The 13358-nt window shown below is 44.0% G+C and overlaps 1 protein-coding gene across 1 annotated transcript; it reads right to left on the bottom strand.

The window, feature by feature from the left end:
- On the bottom strand, positions 1 to 12120 carry LOC111605653 (serine-rich adhesin for platelets). Its single transcript, XM_030223815.1, has 8 exons — positions 12008 to 12120; positions 11022 to 11844; positions 9290 to 9418; positions 8460 to 9224; positions 7117 to 7686; positions 2415 to 4691; positions 878 to 2375; positions 1 to 118 (listed from the first exon to the last, which is right to left on the bottom strand). The coding sequence occupies exons 2-8, from the start codon at positions 11757 to 11759 to the stop codon at positions 42 to 44; spliced, it is 6054 nt and encodes a 2017-aa protein (XP_030079675.1). The 5' UTR covers positions 11760 to 11844; positions 12008 to 12120; the 3' UTR covers positions 1 to 41.
- Positions 12121 to 13358: the final 1238 nt, after the last annotated feature.

Below are 13358 nucleotides of genomic sequence, written 5' to 3'. Positions count from 1 at the left end.
TTGTTGCTTGTTGTTTGTTGTTTGTTGCTTCCTCTTCAGGCTTAGATCTGCTGCTGCTGCTGATCCTCCTGATCGTTGTAGAATATTACGTATTTGCTATTGATGATGGCATTCCAAGCTAAAAGGCACGAAACAGAGCAGAGTTAGTTCGTGTTATTTGATAAGTAGAGATTTGATAAGACAGAAAGATATATATAGATATATATATACATATATATAAACAAGATTACCTTCAGGCAGTTTACCTATATCTACATCTAGAGAAATCCTCTAACTATATAAATATTTCTTTCTCTATATCTTTATCTAGACATCCATAGTTGTCTATATCAAGTCAATCCCATCCTTAACTGATCTGATCTGATCTGAGGATCAACTCATTTATTACATTACATTCACTTTAAGTTGGCCCAAAGTTTTTAGCTAGCAATGGATAATAGTTTGATAGAATCGACTGAATAGATAAATTATATAGCTAATACAAGATGTTGCCTTTATGAACTTATTTCTAGTTGTAGCTTTATCTATAGCATCTAGTTTTTTGTATATTCGATTATGTTGCTACTCAATTTCCTTGCATTTGCCGTTTTGTTTTGGCTTGGTCTCAGAAAATAGAACAAGGAATCTGTATCTAAACTAAGCTCTTGTACCCATAAGTACTGAAAATATCAATAAAAAAAGACAAAGTAACTGAGCAAGGCTCAAGTACTCCAGTGCTATAATATATATTAATCTTATTGATCTAAATAAGCAATTATATAACTATATAGATCTATAGTTTTTATGTCTATATGTCTACTATCTCCTAACTAGCATAAATATATATACTGACTGATATTTATATATATATATATATATATGTTTCTTCTTAACTTACAGCTGCTGATGTAGTCCACAATGAGCTCCGTATTGGACATGAGAGATTGACGTGTCGGTGGTGCTGGCATTGACGATGCTGATGCTGATGCTGAGGTTGATGTTGATGTTGATGTCGGCGGCTGTGGCGGCGGTGTTGGCGTTGCCGTCGCCACAAACTCCGTTTTCAGTTCAGACATAAAGCTGAGCTCATGCAGCTGCTCCTCATCGTCGTCAGCGTCACCAGCAGCATCAGACGCAGCAGCAGCAGCAGCAGCATTCTCAGCAGCTGCTGAATGCTCTCCACTGCCCAGGCCATACGTGGCGCCATAGAGAGCTGGTCGTGCCTTGGCTTTAGCAACTGTCAGCGGCTGCTCGCGTGAATTGCTGCGACTGCAGCTGCCGCTGCGCGACGAGGCGGCTGCTGCGGCAGCACGTGCAGCTGCAATAATTGCTGTCTCGATATCGTTGCACGTCTCCAGCTGTTGCATGGGCAGTGGCTCGTCCTGACAGCTGCTGCAACTGCTGCTGTTGCTGTGACTGTGGCTGTGGCTGTGGCTATGGCTATTGCCGCTGGCATTGGCGGCGCTGGCCTTGCTCAGAAAATGATTCACCTGATCCTTAATGCTGGCTGCAGTTGTATTCGATATGTTGGCAGCGCCATAGATGCCGCTATCGGTCGACTGATTGGCAATGTGCAAGGCGGCGTTGCCGCCACTGCCACTGCCACTGCCATTGCCGTTGCCGTTGCCGTTGCTGGTGCTGCTCAGTGTGGATGAGGAGGTAGAGGTGGAGCACGAGGCAGATGAGGATGGGGTCGATGAGGTCGATGAGCTGTTATTAGCGGCTGCAGCATTGGGCGACGACTGTGCCGCCTGCCCTGAGATCAACAGCATATCCATGCAGGCCGAACTATTAACCAAATCGGAGGCAGCGCCCGAATCATTAAGCAGCTGCAGCTGCAGTTGCTGCTGCTGCTGTTGCTCACAGCTGGAATCTGTTGCAGTTGCTGCTGTTGCCGTTGTCGGCGTTGTCTGCTGTTGTTTATCCAATTGTTGAGGCTTCTCGTCGGCCTCCTCCTTGTCGCTGGCATCGTCGAAGAGCTTCAGTTCATCCTCGTTGAAATCGCCAAAGATGAACTCGTTGTTGAGCCTGCCCAGCGCCGAGTCACGGTCATCGTTGAGTATAATCACAGCGGGTCTATTGCCCGCCGGCAATGTGGTCTGCACGCCAGCTGCCACAGTGTTGCAGCTGCTGTGCTTCTTGGCCACCTCCGTTTGTGTGGCTGCGGTCGCTTTATTGTTGTGGCAGCACAAGTTGAAGCTAACGGGCGGCGGTGGCGGCGTCGATGTCGATGTCGACGTCGTTATCATCGTCGTCGTAATTTGCTCTTCTTGACTAGGCTTTTGGCTAAGGATTTTCTCCTTCTTGCTGCTGCCTGGTGACAGCTCCTTTGGCTTGCTCTTAGCCTTGGCTGAGGTAGTTGCTGTAGCTGTGGCAGCTGCAGCTGCTGCTGCTGCTGCTGCTGCTGCTGCTGCTGTTGTCACATCTTGGCTGCCTTTCTCCTTCTCCTGCTGCTGCTTGGCAGCAGCTGCAAAGTTGTAGCCAGCGTTGATGTTGCTGCTAATGGCCGCGGGCAGCGACACATAGTTGACGCTGTGGCGCTTCACGGTCTTCTCCAGTGCCGGATACTGCAGGTCCAGATTGCTGCTATTGAAGCTGTAGCTGCTGCTGGCATCGTGCTCGACGCTCTTGGACTTTTGCAGCGCTGGCGGCGCAGCAGCTGCTGCTGTTGACTGTTGATTCGAGGTGGTATTTGTTGTGATTGATGTTGCTGCTGCTGCAGCAGCAGTTGATGTTGCTGCTGCTGCGGGCGTAACAGCTGGTGAGCTCAGCGATTGCTGTTGCTCCTCCGGTTCGCTGCTGTTGCTTTGCGCTGGCATTTTGTTCAGGCTCTGCGAGTAGCTAATGAGCACAGCGGCTGTTGCTGCTGCTGTTGCAGCTGTTGCTGCCGCTGCTGCTGCTGCCGCCGTTGCTGCCGCAGCGCCCGCTGGTGTTGCTGTTGTTATATTTGTTACCATGGCCCCAGGCAGCTCTGGAAAGTCGGGACGCGCCTTCGACTTGGCGGCGCGCAACTTGCTGCTGCTGCTGCTGCTGCTGCTGTTGTTGTAGTTGTCCAGCAGCAGCAGCGACGATGTGGAGGTTGTTGCCTGGCCGTCATGTCCTGCATCGTTGTCCTCGCTAGCCGCCAACAGCTCGCGCTTGTTGCGCGCAATATCCGCATACGAAATGGGCGCAGCAGCTGCATTTTTGTTATTACTATAATTATTATTATTATTATTATTATTATTGTTGTTGTTGTTATTGTTGTTGTTTTGCTTGGCCTGTGCGGCTGCTAGACGCTTGTTGTTGCTGCTCTTCTTTTTGCCAGTTTGTATGGGCAGCGAGTGCACCGAGTCGAGATCACTTGAGTCAGATTTCTCCGACGGCGGCATGGACGATGTCGACTTGCGACGCGAATTATCCTGCGTGCCAACAACTGTTGTTGTTGCTGCTGCCGCTGCTGTTGTGGCATGATGTTGCTGCTGTGCCTGCTGCTGCTGCTGCTGCTGCTGCTTGTTGCTGCTGCTGCTGTTGCCGCTGTAGCTGGCATGTGCTGCATAGTAACTGCTGCTGCTGCTGTTGCTATTGTTGTAATAGTCCATGTTGCCGCCGCGCAAGCGCTGCGACATCATATTGGATGATGCCGACTTCGTTATCTGTTGCATGCGCTGCAAGTTGCCGCCGGTTGTGGCAGCTGCCGCCACGGCCGCATCGTCCATGGTAACAGCGCGTTGTTTCTTTGGTTTCTTCTTTTTGGTGACCACATGAAACTCAGCCGTCTCGGTTAGCACCGTGTTCAGCGCCTCCATTTCGGACATGCGCGCCAATGTTGGCAACTCAAGCACTGGCAACGCGCTCATCATTGCCAGCTGTGTTGCTGCCGGCTCATTCCAGTTGCTGTTGTTGCTGCTGCTATTGTTGCTATCATTCAGTGCGGGCTCGCCCAAATACTGCAGCTCCTCGGTGCCCCAGGAGCGACGTTCGCCCTTGCGTGGCTGCTGTTGCTGCTGCTGTGATGGCTGTTGATGCTGTGATGATTGTTGTTGCTGTTGCTGCTGCTGCTGCTGCTGCTCCTTGTTGCAGTTCTTGTTAATGTCCGCAACGGAAGCGGAATTGTGCTTGCCGCCCTTTTTGTTGCGCATCATCTCAGTGGTTGCCGCCTGGCGCTTCAGCTCATCGACCTCCATTTTCGCGCAGCTGCGCAGTTCCTCGAGCGAATTGCATTTCTTTAGCTTATTCTGCTTCTTGCGCTCCTTTTTCTTTTGCTGCTGCTGCTGGGCGCCGTCGTTTTCAATGTATTTGACCAGCTGCTCGACCGGATCCTTGCCACGATAGCCGGCAACGGACTCTACATCCACCGTGGTTGTGTTCCTTTCCTGCTGCGACTTCTTCTTCGACTTGAGCTTGGTGGGTGGCTGTGGGGGTGCGCCAATCATTGGCGCCTGCTGCAACTGGCTGTAGGTGGCAGCAACAGCTGCCGTTGCCATTGCCGGTGTTGTCGCATTTCCGCCCGTCGTCAACAACGTTGAAACGCTATTCGAGCGCTGTTGCTGCTGCTGCGTTGTCGTAATTAGTGCAGTGAACTGATTGGAAGTGGAGCTGCTGCTGCTGCTACTGCTGCTACTGTTGCTGCTACTAGTGCCACCAGCGGCAGCAGCTGCCACTGCCGCTGCCGCCGCTGCTACGGCTGCATAGCCATCGCTCAAAGCGTTGCCGTTCTCATCAAACTGCCGCTGCAAAGACAAATAAATATTTATAAACAAATTAGATTTCTATAGATTCATATAGATATAGTCGAACTGAACATCTTAACTAACCAACAGCTTTAGCTTTGAGATTTGAGCTGCTCTTTTGCTATTGCAACGCTTCAAGCATTTAACTTTCATTTTCTTTTTTTTGCTTTTCTCTGCTCGTTTTTCCTTGACAAAAGTTACAAAATTTTCATTCTAGATGTGAGAATCGAAATGAAAATTAGAAATGAGAAACAATTTGAAGTTCGCTGTGCGCACTTCACTCGTGCTCTGTGTTGTGTAGCGCAGTGTGCCCTGTGCTCAGTTACAATTGCATCATTTTCCCAATTCCTAATGTCACTATTGCCACACTTTTCGCATGAAAGTGAATTGATGTCATTCGATTCTCTTATTTATGTTCGTTCGATCGTTCATTCGTTCCTTCACTCGTTCATTCATTGGCTCATTCGCTCATTCGCTCATTCGTTCGTTCATTCATTGCTTCCTTCGCTCGTTCTTTCGTTCGTTCGCCTGACTTGTCACTCAAGATGTCAAATAACAGTTACTGCCACTAATTTCATATATGACACACACATACATACACACAATTTACAGTTAACATTTGAAGTTTTTTAAACTGATTCAGGGATTTGCGTAAGGCGTACATTTCTTAATTCCATCAAGAATTTTTAACACTTTCTATACGAAACCTCGCCAGACAGCTCTAGTCGGGAGTGGCCGACTTGTGGATATCCTGGACTCTGAAGGATTATGATAATGATGTACATCTGAGTCTATTTGCCAAAGCACAAGTCTTTAAAAAAATAAAATATATTTCATATATGATTAAGGCATCCAAAAGTCGAAATATCCATGTATTGCCATGATATCAAAATGTCGATTATTATCGATATAAAGGAAATGTCATACATGAATATATATTAGAAATGTCAAGTGTTTGGGCTTTGTGCTTTCAAACGGACAGACGGACACTCGGACAGCCAGATATGACCAGATCGACTCAGCTCGTCGGCCTGTTCAAGAATATATATATCATTTATGGGCTGTGCTACGTCTGCTTCAGCCTGTTGCAGACATTTGCATAAAACATTATTGCTTCTAAGATGATTTTAAAGAAAATTTAAGTACATATATATATAGATATCCTTATAAATAGATATAACTATTTCTATATATTGCATCTCAGCAACAAAATCTATGTTGAATTCTAGCATTTAGTAGGATATATCAGTTAACTTCGGGAAGTTTCGGTTCCTCCATACGCAATTTGATATTAATATCTGCAACAGAGAGAACATCGCTTCTCCGCAAGTTACTGAGGCGGAATATTCCAACGCCAATAGGTCAAGCATGAGCTGGTTAATATTCTCGTCAGTTTTGAAAGAATCGAGATCCGGATCCCGACCAATTTGGACTTCAGTGAATGAATAGAGCCTCGTCAACAGGGGTCCGTCAGCTCCAGAGTCTCGGTTCTTTTTCTACGCAGCGCTTCTATGATACATATGCAGTAGCTGCCTTCGGGGCTAGAACTTATATATATAGAGCTATATATATATATATATATATATATATATATATATAGTTATAACTAAACAAAGGTGGTTCGTATAGCATAAACAACACGTTGTTTAGTTATACTACTAATTACATATATCAGATGTCTAAATTGCAATTAATTATGGTCTCTCGATATTTATATATATATACGTATATATTACGTTACAACTAAGACCAAATATGGTTTTATGCATATATAATGCGTAGTGTGCTCTAGGAATATGGCGAGTGACAAACGCGTTTGGCTGTTTAAATATGTTTAGCTGATCATACCCGCTTTTACACGTGCAGGGTATATATACAAAAGACTTGGCTGCTGAACTCTCTCTCGAAACAATGCGAATCACTCAAAAAGTAAGCAGAAGATACACATACTAAGTTAAGCATACCCGTTTTCAATGACTACAGGGTATATTTTCAAATACCTTAACACACACTAAGCAACGACGCTAATCTTATATACAGAGACGGACACAACAGACAAAGCTAACAAATATGCCTCATATACAATGCATACAGGGTATTTACGAAGTCTCTGGGAACTGGAGCGGCTGCAGCTGTACAGAGTCAACGGCTCTGTGCAGTTCCCGTTCCCAATAACTCGCAGCCTATTGCATATAAGCACAGCATACCCCTGCTCTCGTCCATTAAGTACTGGGCATATTTACAATCTGTTAACACTCTCTTAGGCACGATGCGATCATACACACAGAGACATACAGACAAACAAAAAATGATGTATATTAATGAATGCATTATTCAATAGGTTAGCAGAATGTTTCTAGTCAGCATACCCAGCTTATTCCATAAGTACAGGGCATATTTACAATATGATAAGCCCGCTGCTTACCGTTGTGGGCTTGGCGCCGTGCGAGGCAGCAACAGCTGCTGTGGCCGCTGCGGTCATCATGTGTCCAATTTTGGCCGAACGCAGATCGGAGCCAGCGAATAGGTCAGCGGCATTGCCGGAATCGTGGCCAGCGGCGCCCGAGGACGTGGAGCTGCCAACGCCATAGACCGAGGAGCAGGCCGTGTAGCTGTCATTGAGCGAAACGTAGCCAGCCTCCACTTTGCGCTTGTGCTCGTCCAGAGTAAGTGTGAATTGGCCCCCACAAGCACCTAAGGCATTGGACGGCGTTGCGGCGTATTGTGGATGTTGTTGCTGTCGTTGCTGCTGCTGCTGCTGCTGCTGTTGCTTGGCAGATTGCTCCAGCACGGAAAAGTGCAGCGGATCATCTATTAGGAACTCTTTAACAGCGCCCGAATCTTTGCCATCGGACAGCTGCTGCTGCTGCTGCTGCTGCTGCTGCTGTTGTTGTTGCTTTTGCATCTGCTGACTGAGAATGTCCAATAGCTGTTCGCACTTGAAGGGTATGGCCTTATCCTTGCTAGCCTTGCGTAGCGCATCCGATTGTTGCTCCTTATTATTATTATTGATTGTTATTTATATTTTTTTCGGTTATATAAGAAATAAAGAATTGCACAAAGTTTAATATATATTGTTGTTGTTTCGCTTGTTTGTTGATTGAATTGTAAATATTGCCCAGTTCTTAGAACGCGTTAGCTTGAATTGACATTCACCTCCACTCCTCGCACGCACACACACACACACACACACACACACACACACAAACCGAGTCTACCAGCTACCTTCAATCATGATTGATGTGAATTGTTAAATGTTAATGATAGTGTGGGAACAAGAGCAGTACAACGCATAGAACAAACAACATTTAGGATAATTTTGTGTGTTTAGGAATTATTATAGAAAGGTAAGCAAACGAGGTATGAGAACAACACAAGCTGAGATTGAGAGCATTGTTAATTGATTTGATTGAATGGATTCCGATTGATTCTTTAAGCAGCTCTTAGACAAATGACTTGAACATTATATACCAATGAATAAATGACGGCTAACTCTTATAGCATACTACAAACTACGTACACAGCACAAAGGATGTTCTATATTAGTCAGCGACAGATGACGATGTCTTTAGTATACAGTTTAGGCACTTAATCGATTGATGTTGACAAATGAAATGATACGCCTTTAATTTAGCTATATGATTAAGCAAATGTTTGTGTTTGTGTTTGTGTTGTTGTTGAATAAGCTTTTGAGCATTTGTGGTCATAACTCATATCAGAAATTGTTGCATTCATATATCTATACAGACATCTATACCCATTCCTTACCTCCAATGGTTGCTCATATATTTGGCCACCAGCTACATCAATGGCCACGCCATCTGCGTCGAACTGTATGACCATGTTGCCAGTCTCATTCAGCTGACTGGGCAAGCTGCTGCTGCAGCTGCTGTTGCTGTTGCTGTTACGATTGTTTTTGTTGTTGCTTGCATTGGTATTGCTGACCACAATCTCCTCGCCAATGGGTAGCTTCTGTTTAATATCCATGTTGGCTGCTTCAAAGTTGACGCTGCTTGGCAAGCTGCCGCCTTCACGTTGCCGCGCTGATACGGACGAATTTGCGTTGTTCTTAAATTTTTTGCCGGCTAGAACGGCGTTTTGGTTGTTGCTATTGTTATTGTTGTTATTGTGCTGTTGGCGTCGATTGGCTCGAGCGTTGTTGCTGTTGCCGCTGCTGCTAGCGCCACTCAGCTGATAATCACAGTTGAAACGTTGGGTTGCTGCCGCTGCCGCCGCTGCTGACGTCGTTGCCAGCTCGCTGCGATGCGTCGCCTCGACCAAATCCTGCAAAGAGCCGCCCTGCTTATGACGCTGTGATGCCGTCCGATGATTTGTATGATAGCCGCTACTGCTGCTATAACTATTATTGTTGCTATTGTGCGTACCAAAATTGCTGCCACCGCTGCCTACGCTGCTGCTATGGCCATAATAGCCGCTGGACGTTGATGATGATGCGGACGTGTTGCGTGTTAAACAAGTTTTAATGACACGATAAGAGTTCTCCTCGTCGTACTCAGCCTTTTTAAGCATTTGCTATAAGCAATATATATAATGCATTAATATGGAGAGCTAGCTTAAGCTATTAAGCAATTACTCACCAGAAAACGCTCGCTTTTGTTTTTCCTATCGCCAGGATTGCGATACCAATAGGCCTCCTCGAGCAGTTTCTTCAATGATGCGTCGTCGAGATCATTTATTTCGCTATCCTCCCAAGGATCGTACTTTGCCTGCAAATTTTTAGCAAATATTAAATCCTGTTTTTTTTTTCTTAGCAGCGTGTTCGTATTTAACCTCAATAAAACTGATTTAAAACGAAAGCCAACGGTACTTACTGGAAGTGTGTTGGTGGGAGGGGGGGAGAGGGAATGGGTTTTGCTACCTGGAAATGTAGCGCTCAGCTCGGCTGGCAGCTTTTGCTACAGTTTCAAGTTGAGCTCGTCTAACCGCTGCAGCGCTTTGGTTAAAAATTCAAACATACAACGCACTTGGCTACAGTTTTTATAGCTGTGCGTTTACATATACATATATATATTTATATATGTTGATGGATATGTCAGCCTCAAGTCACAAGCGCACACACAATAAAAGTGCAATAAATAAAATGAATATAAAAAAAATAATAATTTAATGCGTGTGGTTTGGCTTAATGCGGCTGCGGCGGCGCCACAAAACAAAACGGTCTACGATAAGTTCATAGAATTGTGGTTTTCTCAACAAACTCAAAAGAACAAAACAAAAACAAAAAGAATTGACTTTATCAAATAAAATAAACCAAAATTTCAATGCGATATGAAACACGTTCGGCCTGCCGATCTGCAAACTTGCAATACACTAGACACAGAGACAAAGCAAGTGTGTGTGAGTGGAGTGGAAGGAGCTGATAGATAACGGCATTTATCCAAATACATTCCAGCCAACCAGTGTACGGAAATGAAATGACAATTGTTTGCTAATTGCGATCTCTTTCTACTGCTCGTTGCCGTGGCTACTGTTTGCAGACGACCGAATGTCTGAGCTAAAGTAACGGCTTTTCTATTCTGCTGTAATGCGCAACACTTGTGCGAACACGTTGCTAAGCACTACAACAGAAACTTTCAATAACAGACAATATAAAATATATCGAAATCGAAATGAATGATTGTGTTACTATTAATTAAGTTTACAGTTCTTTCATCAATTTGTGTGTGTTGGCTAAATAATTTTTACGAATATCATATATATATATATATATTATACACAAGCATGACGTACATATAGTCAGGCGTATGTATGTACGTATGTACGTACCTCTCTCCACATGTTGTTAGTTTTGTTGTCGATATTTATAGAATGTTTGTGCGATTTTTATTGGATATGTAATTTAAAAATCTTTAAAGCAGAAATATGACGTGCGACGAGAGTTCGGGAATGTGCATATATATATATATATATATATATATTTATTTATTTATATAAATATACAGATCTATATGTATGTATTATGTGCGTGTACAAAATAATTGCAAATGTCCGCTGGAAACGGTCGGACCACAACACATGCACACAAGCAAACACACATACAAACCCCGCAAATTCTTGTGGAAATCAACAGTGAACAAAATTAATCTAATAAACAAAAAAAAAAAAAAAAAAGCAGGAAAGAAAATGAAGTTAGGTTTGGAAAATGGGGCATCAAAACGGAAAAGGAAATTTACAGTGAGGCAATTGATTTACGCGAATTGCTGTTATTATAGAAATTGCTGTTGCATACGACAGCTTGGCCCCAACTGGAAGGGCCGTGGCGATTTTTTGATATAACTTTATATGTATGTGTATATATAGATAACTTACCCTTTTATTTTTCTGCCGCTTGCCCACATATTGGTCATCCTGGGTCTTGCCTTTGGTGGTGGCGCCGCGACGATGATGCAGCGCCGTTGCCGCGGCAATCACCTCGGGCGCCGGTTGGCCAGACTTGCTGAGCAGCGGCGTCAATTTTAAATTGTGATGCGTTGCATTAGCAGCGCTGCTGTGGCTAACGGCGCTGCTGCTGCTGTTGCTGCTATTACTTTTCTTATCAACAGCCGCCACATGATTCTGGCTAAGATCAGCGGCAACTGCCGATTGACTACTGTTATTGTTAATGTTGTTGTTATTGCTGTTGTTGTTGCTGCTGCTGCTGGTGCTGTTATTGGTATTATTGGACAGATCGTTGGAGGGTCGCTGCTCCAGCTTCACATTGTGCGACATTAAGGTGGTTAGCTGCTCCTGGAAATAGGGCGTCGGCGTCGTCTTAGTCGATGTGGTCGTCGAAGTGCTCTCACTCAAAGTGCCGGCAGCAATCGAAACGATTGGCGTATCAGGTATAATCGCTTGGATTTTTGTTACCAATGTGGCAATATTGCTATCTTTGTCTTTGGCGTTGCCGGCGACGTTGGCGGCGCTGCCTGTTGATATGGCCTTGATGAGCTGCGCAGCTGCTGCGCTGCTATTGCTAGCAGTTGCAGATGCAGATGTAGATGTTGTGGATGATGATAAGATTGTTGCTGATGATGATATTGATGAAACACCAATTTGTTCATTGTTCATCTTTTGTGGCATCGAACAAACAACGAAATGCCATTAAAAATACAAAACACGCACAATTTACAATTGGCAGCTTCCAAAACAAAACCTAGCAAAAAAAAAAAAAAAAACAAAAAATTATATATATATATATATATATATATATGTGTGTGTGTGCATAAAAGGAGAGCGGACACTACGATATAACGTATAAACACGCTCTCTTCATCTCTCTCTCTCACACTGCTATTTCACAGTTAACAGTTACTTACGAAGTAGATTTCCAATAGGGGATGTGGGATATGCTCTGCAGATCCCAATGTCCTAGAAAAACAGCTGTCAAGGCCGCCGACGCGCGTTTTAGCGCCGCAGCCAGTGGCACCCAGAAGGGCACCGTTAATGCTGTTAAGCTTGCTCTTCCGTTCACTCTCGTCGCGATTGTTGTTATCCTGAATGAAGCGTTGCCCAATTGCAGCTCGTGTTGTTTTATGTCTGGCGTAAATTTTTTCCTTTCCTTTTCTCTCTCTCTCTCACATACACACACGCGCACACACAATACTCGCTATTGTTTATTTGCGAACGTAAATGAACTGTAGAATTGTTGTTGTTTGTTTTTCTAGTAAAACTTAATGCTGTTCAAATGCCGCTTGCCTACGCACTGTAGCTGGTGTTGTTTTTGCTGATTCTACGTTTTTTGTTGTTTTTTTTTGTTCTCTTATTTTTTCTTTTTAGTTGAATTGTTGATTTTTCGCCTTAATGCAGTTGTCAGTCCGTCAATCTAAGACAACCAGTTAAATTGCTTTATAGCGGAGCAACCTTGTCACCACCATTTGGACTGGAAACACTCACATTGCCGACACCGAGTCTACAGTTTACAAATTGAATTACATTAAAGCAAATTAACATAAAAAAATTTAATAAAAGAAATCCGACTTGTCAAAAAAATCATTTGCCTTGCCAAGCCGCGCAGTATTGCCAAATAGAGATGTGCGATATTCACATGCCTCTCATCTCTAGTTGCAAAGCGAAATTTACATACGCTCATATCTAGTTGGCGATGTTATTTTTGGCACACACACTCACACATTAAACACTCCAATGCTATCTAACTAGGTGCTTAAGTTATCGAATATGATTTTTTTTATTTAATTAATATTCTATTATTACAGGCACAGCAAAATATGTTTATGAAGTAAGAATTCCCAATAGCCGCTTGGAAGTTGAAAAGTTGTGCACACGCGTTGGCAGCCCTGGCATTCTGTTGTCAGTGGCAACACTAGCGCAAACACGTCATTTTGCCACACAGTTTTTGTTGTTGTAGCAATTTACAAATACGTTCTATTAGCATGAGCAGCTACATATACGATGCGCGCTCACACACACACACACACATGCAAATAAACTTTTTTATGTATAGACAAGTAGAGATATACACATACACAAATGAGCTCATATATGCACAAACAGTGCTTACTGTGCACTTTTAATTTGTTGTTAATCGCTTAGCGATTTGTTTTTTCATACATACGCAATGCACACAAACAGTCGCACACGCACACGCACTTGCTTATGCACCTTCCACTACACATATGTATGTACATTTTTCTGACCTTCTCTTACACA

This window comes from Drosophila hydei, unplaced genomic scaffold, assembly GCF_003285905.1.
Source record: "Drosophila hydei strain 15085-1641.00,03,60 unplaced genomic scaffold, DhydRS2 tig00000296-arrow-arrow-pilon, whole genome shotgun sequence".
Lineage (NCBI taxonomy): Eukaryota > Metazoa > Arthropoda > Insecta > Diptera > Drosophilidae > Drosophila > Drosophila hydei.
This window is presented reverse-complemented; position numbering and strand designations above follow the sequence as displayed.

Excerpts from the sequence above, each read along its gene's own strand:
- LOC111605653 (XM_030223815.1), bottom strand. The coding sequence starts at position 11,759 with ATGAACAATGAACAAATTGGTGTTTCATCAATATCATCATCAGCAACA. Across the intron at positions 9,419-11,021 it reads AGCGGCAGAAAAATAAAAGG|GCAAAGTACGATCCTTGGGA; the intron begins GTAAGTTATCTA and ends AAAAATTTGCAG. Across the intron at positions 119-877 it reads TGTGGACTACATCAGCAGCT|CTTGGAATGCCATCATCAAT; the intron begins GTAAGTTAAGAA and ends CGTGCCTTTTAG.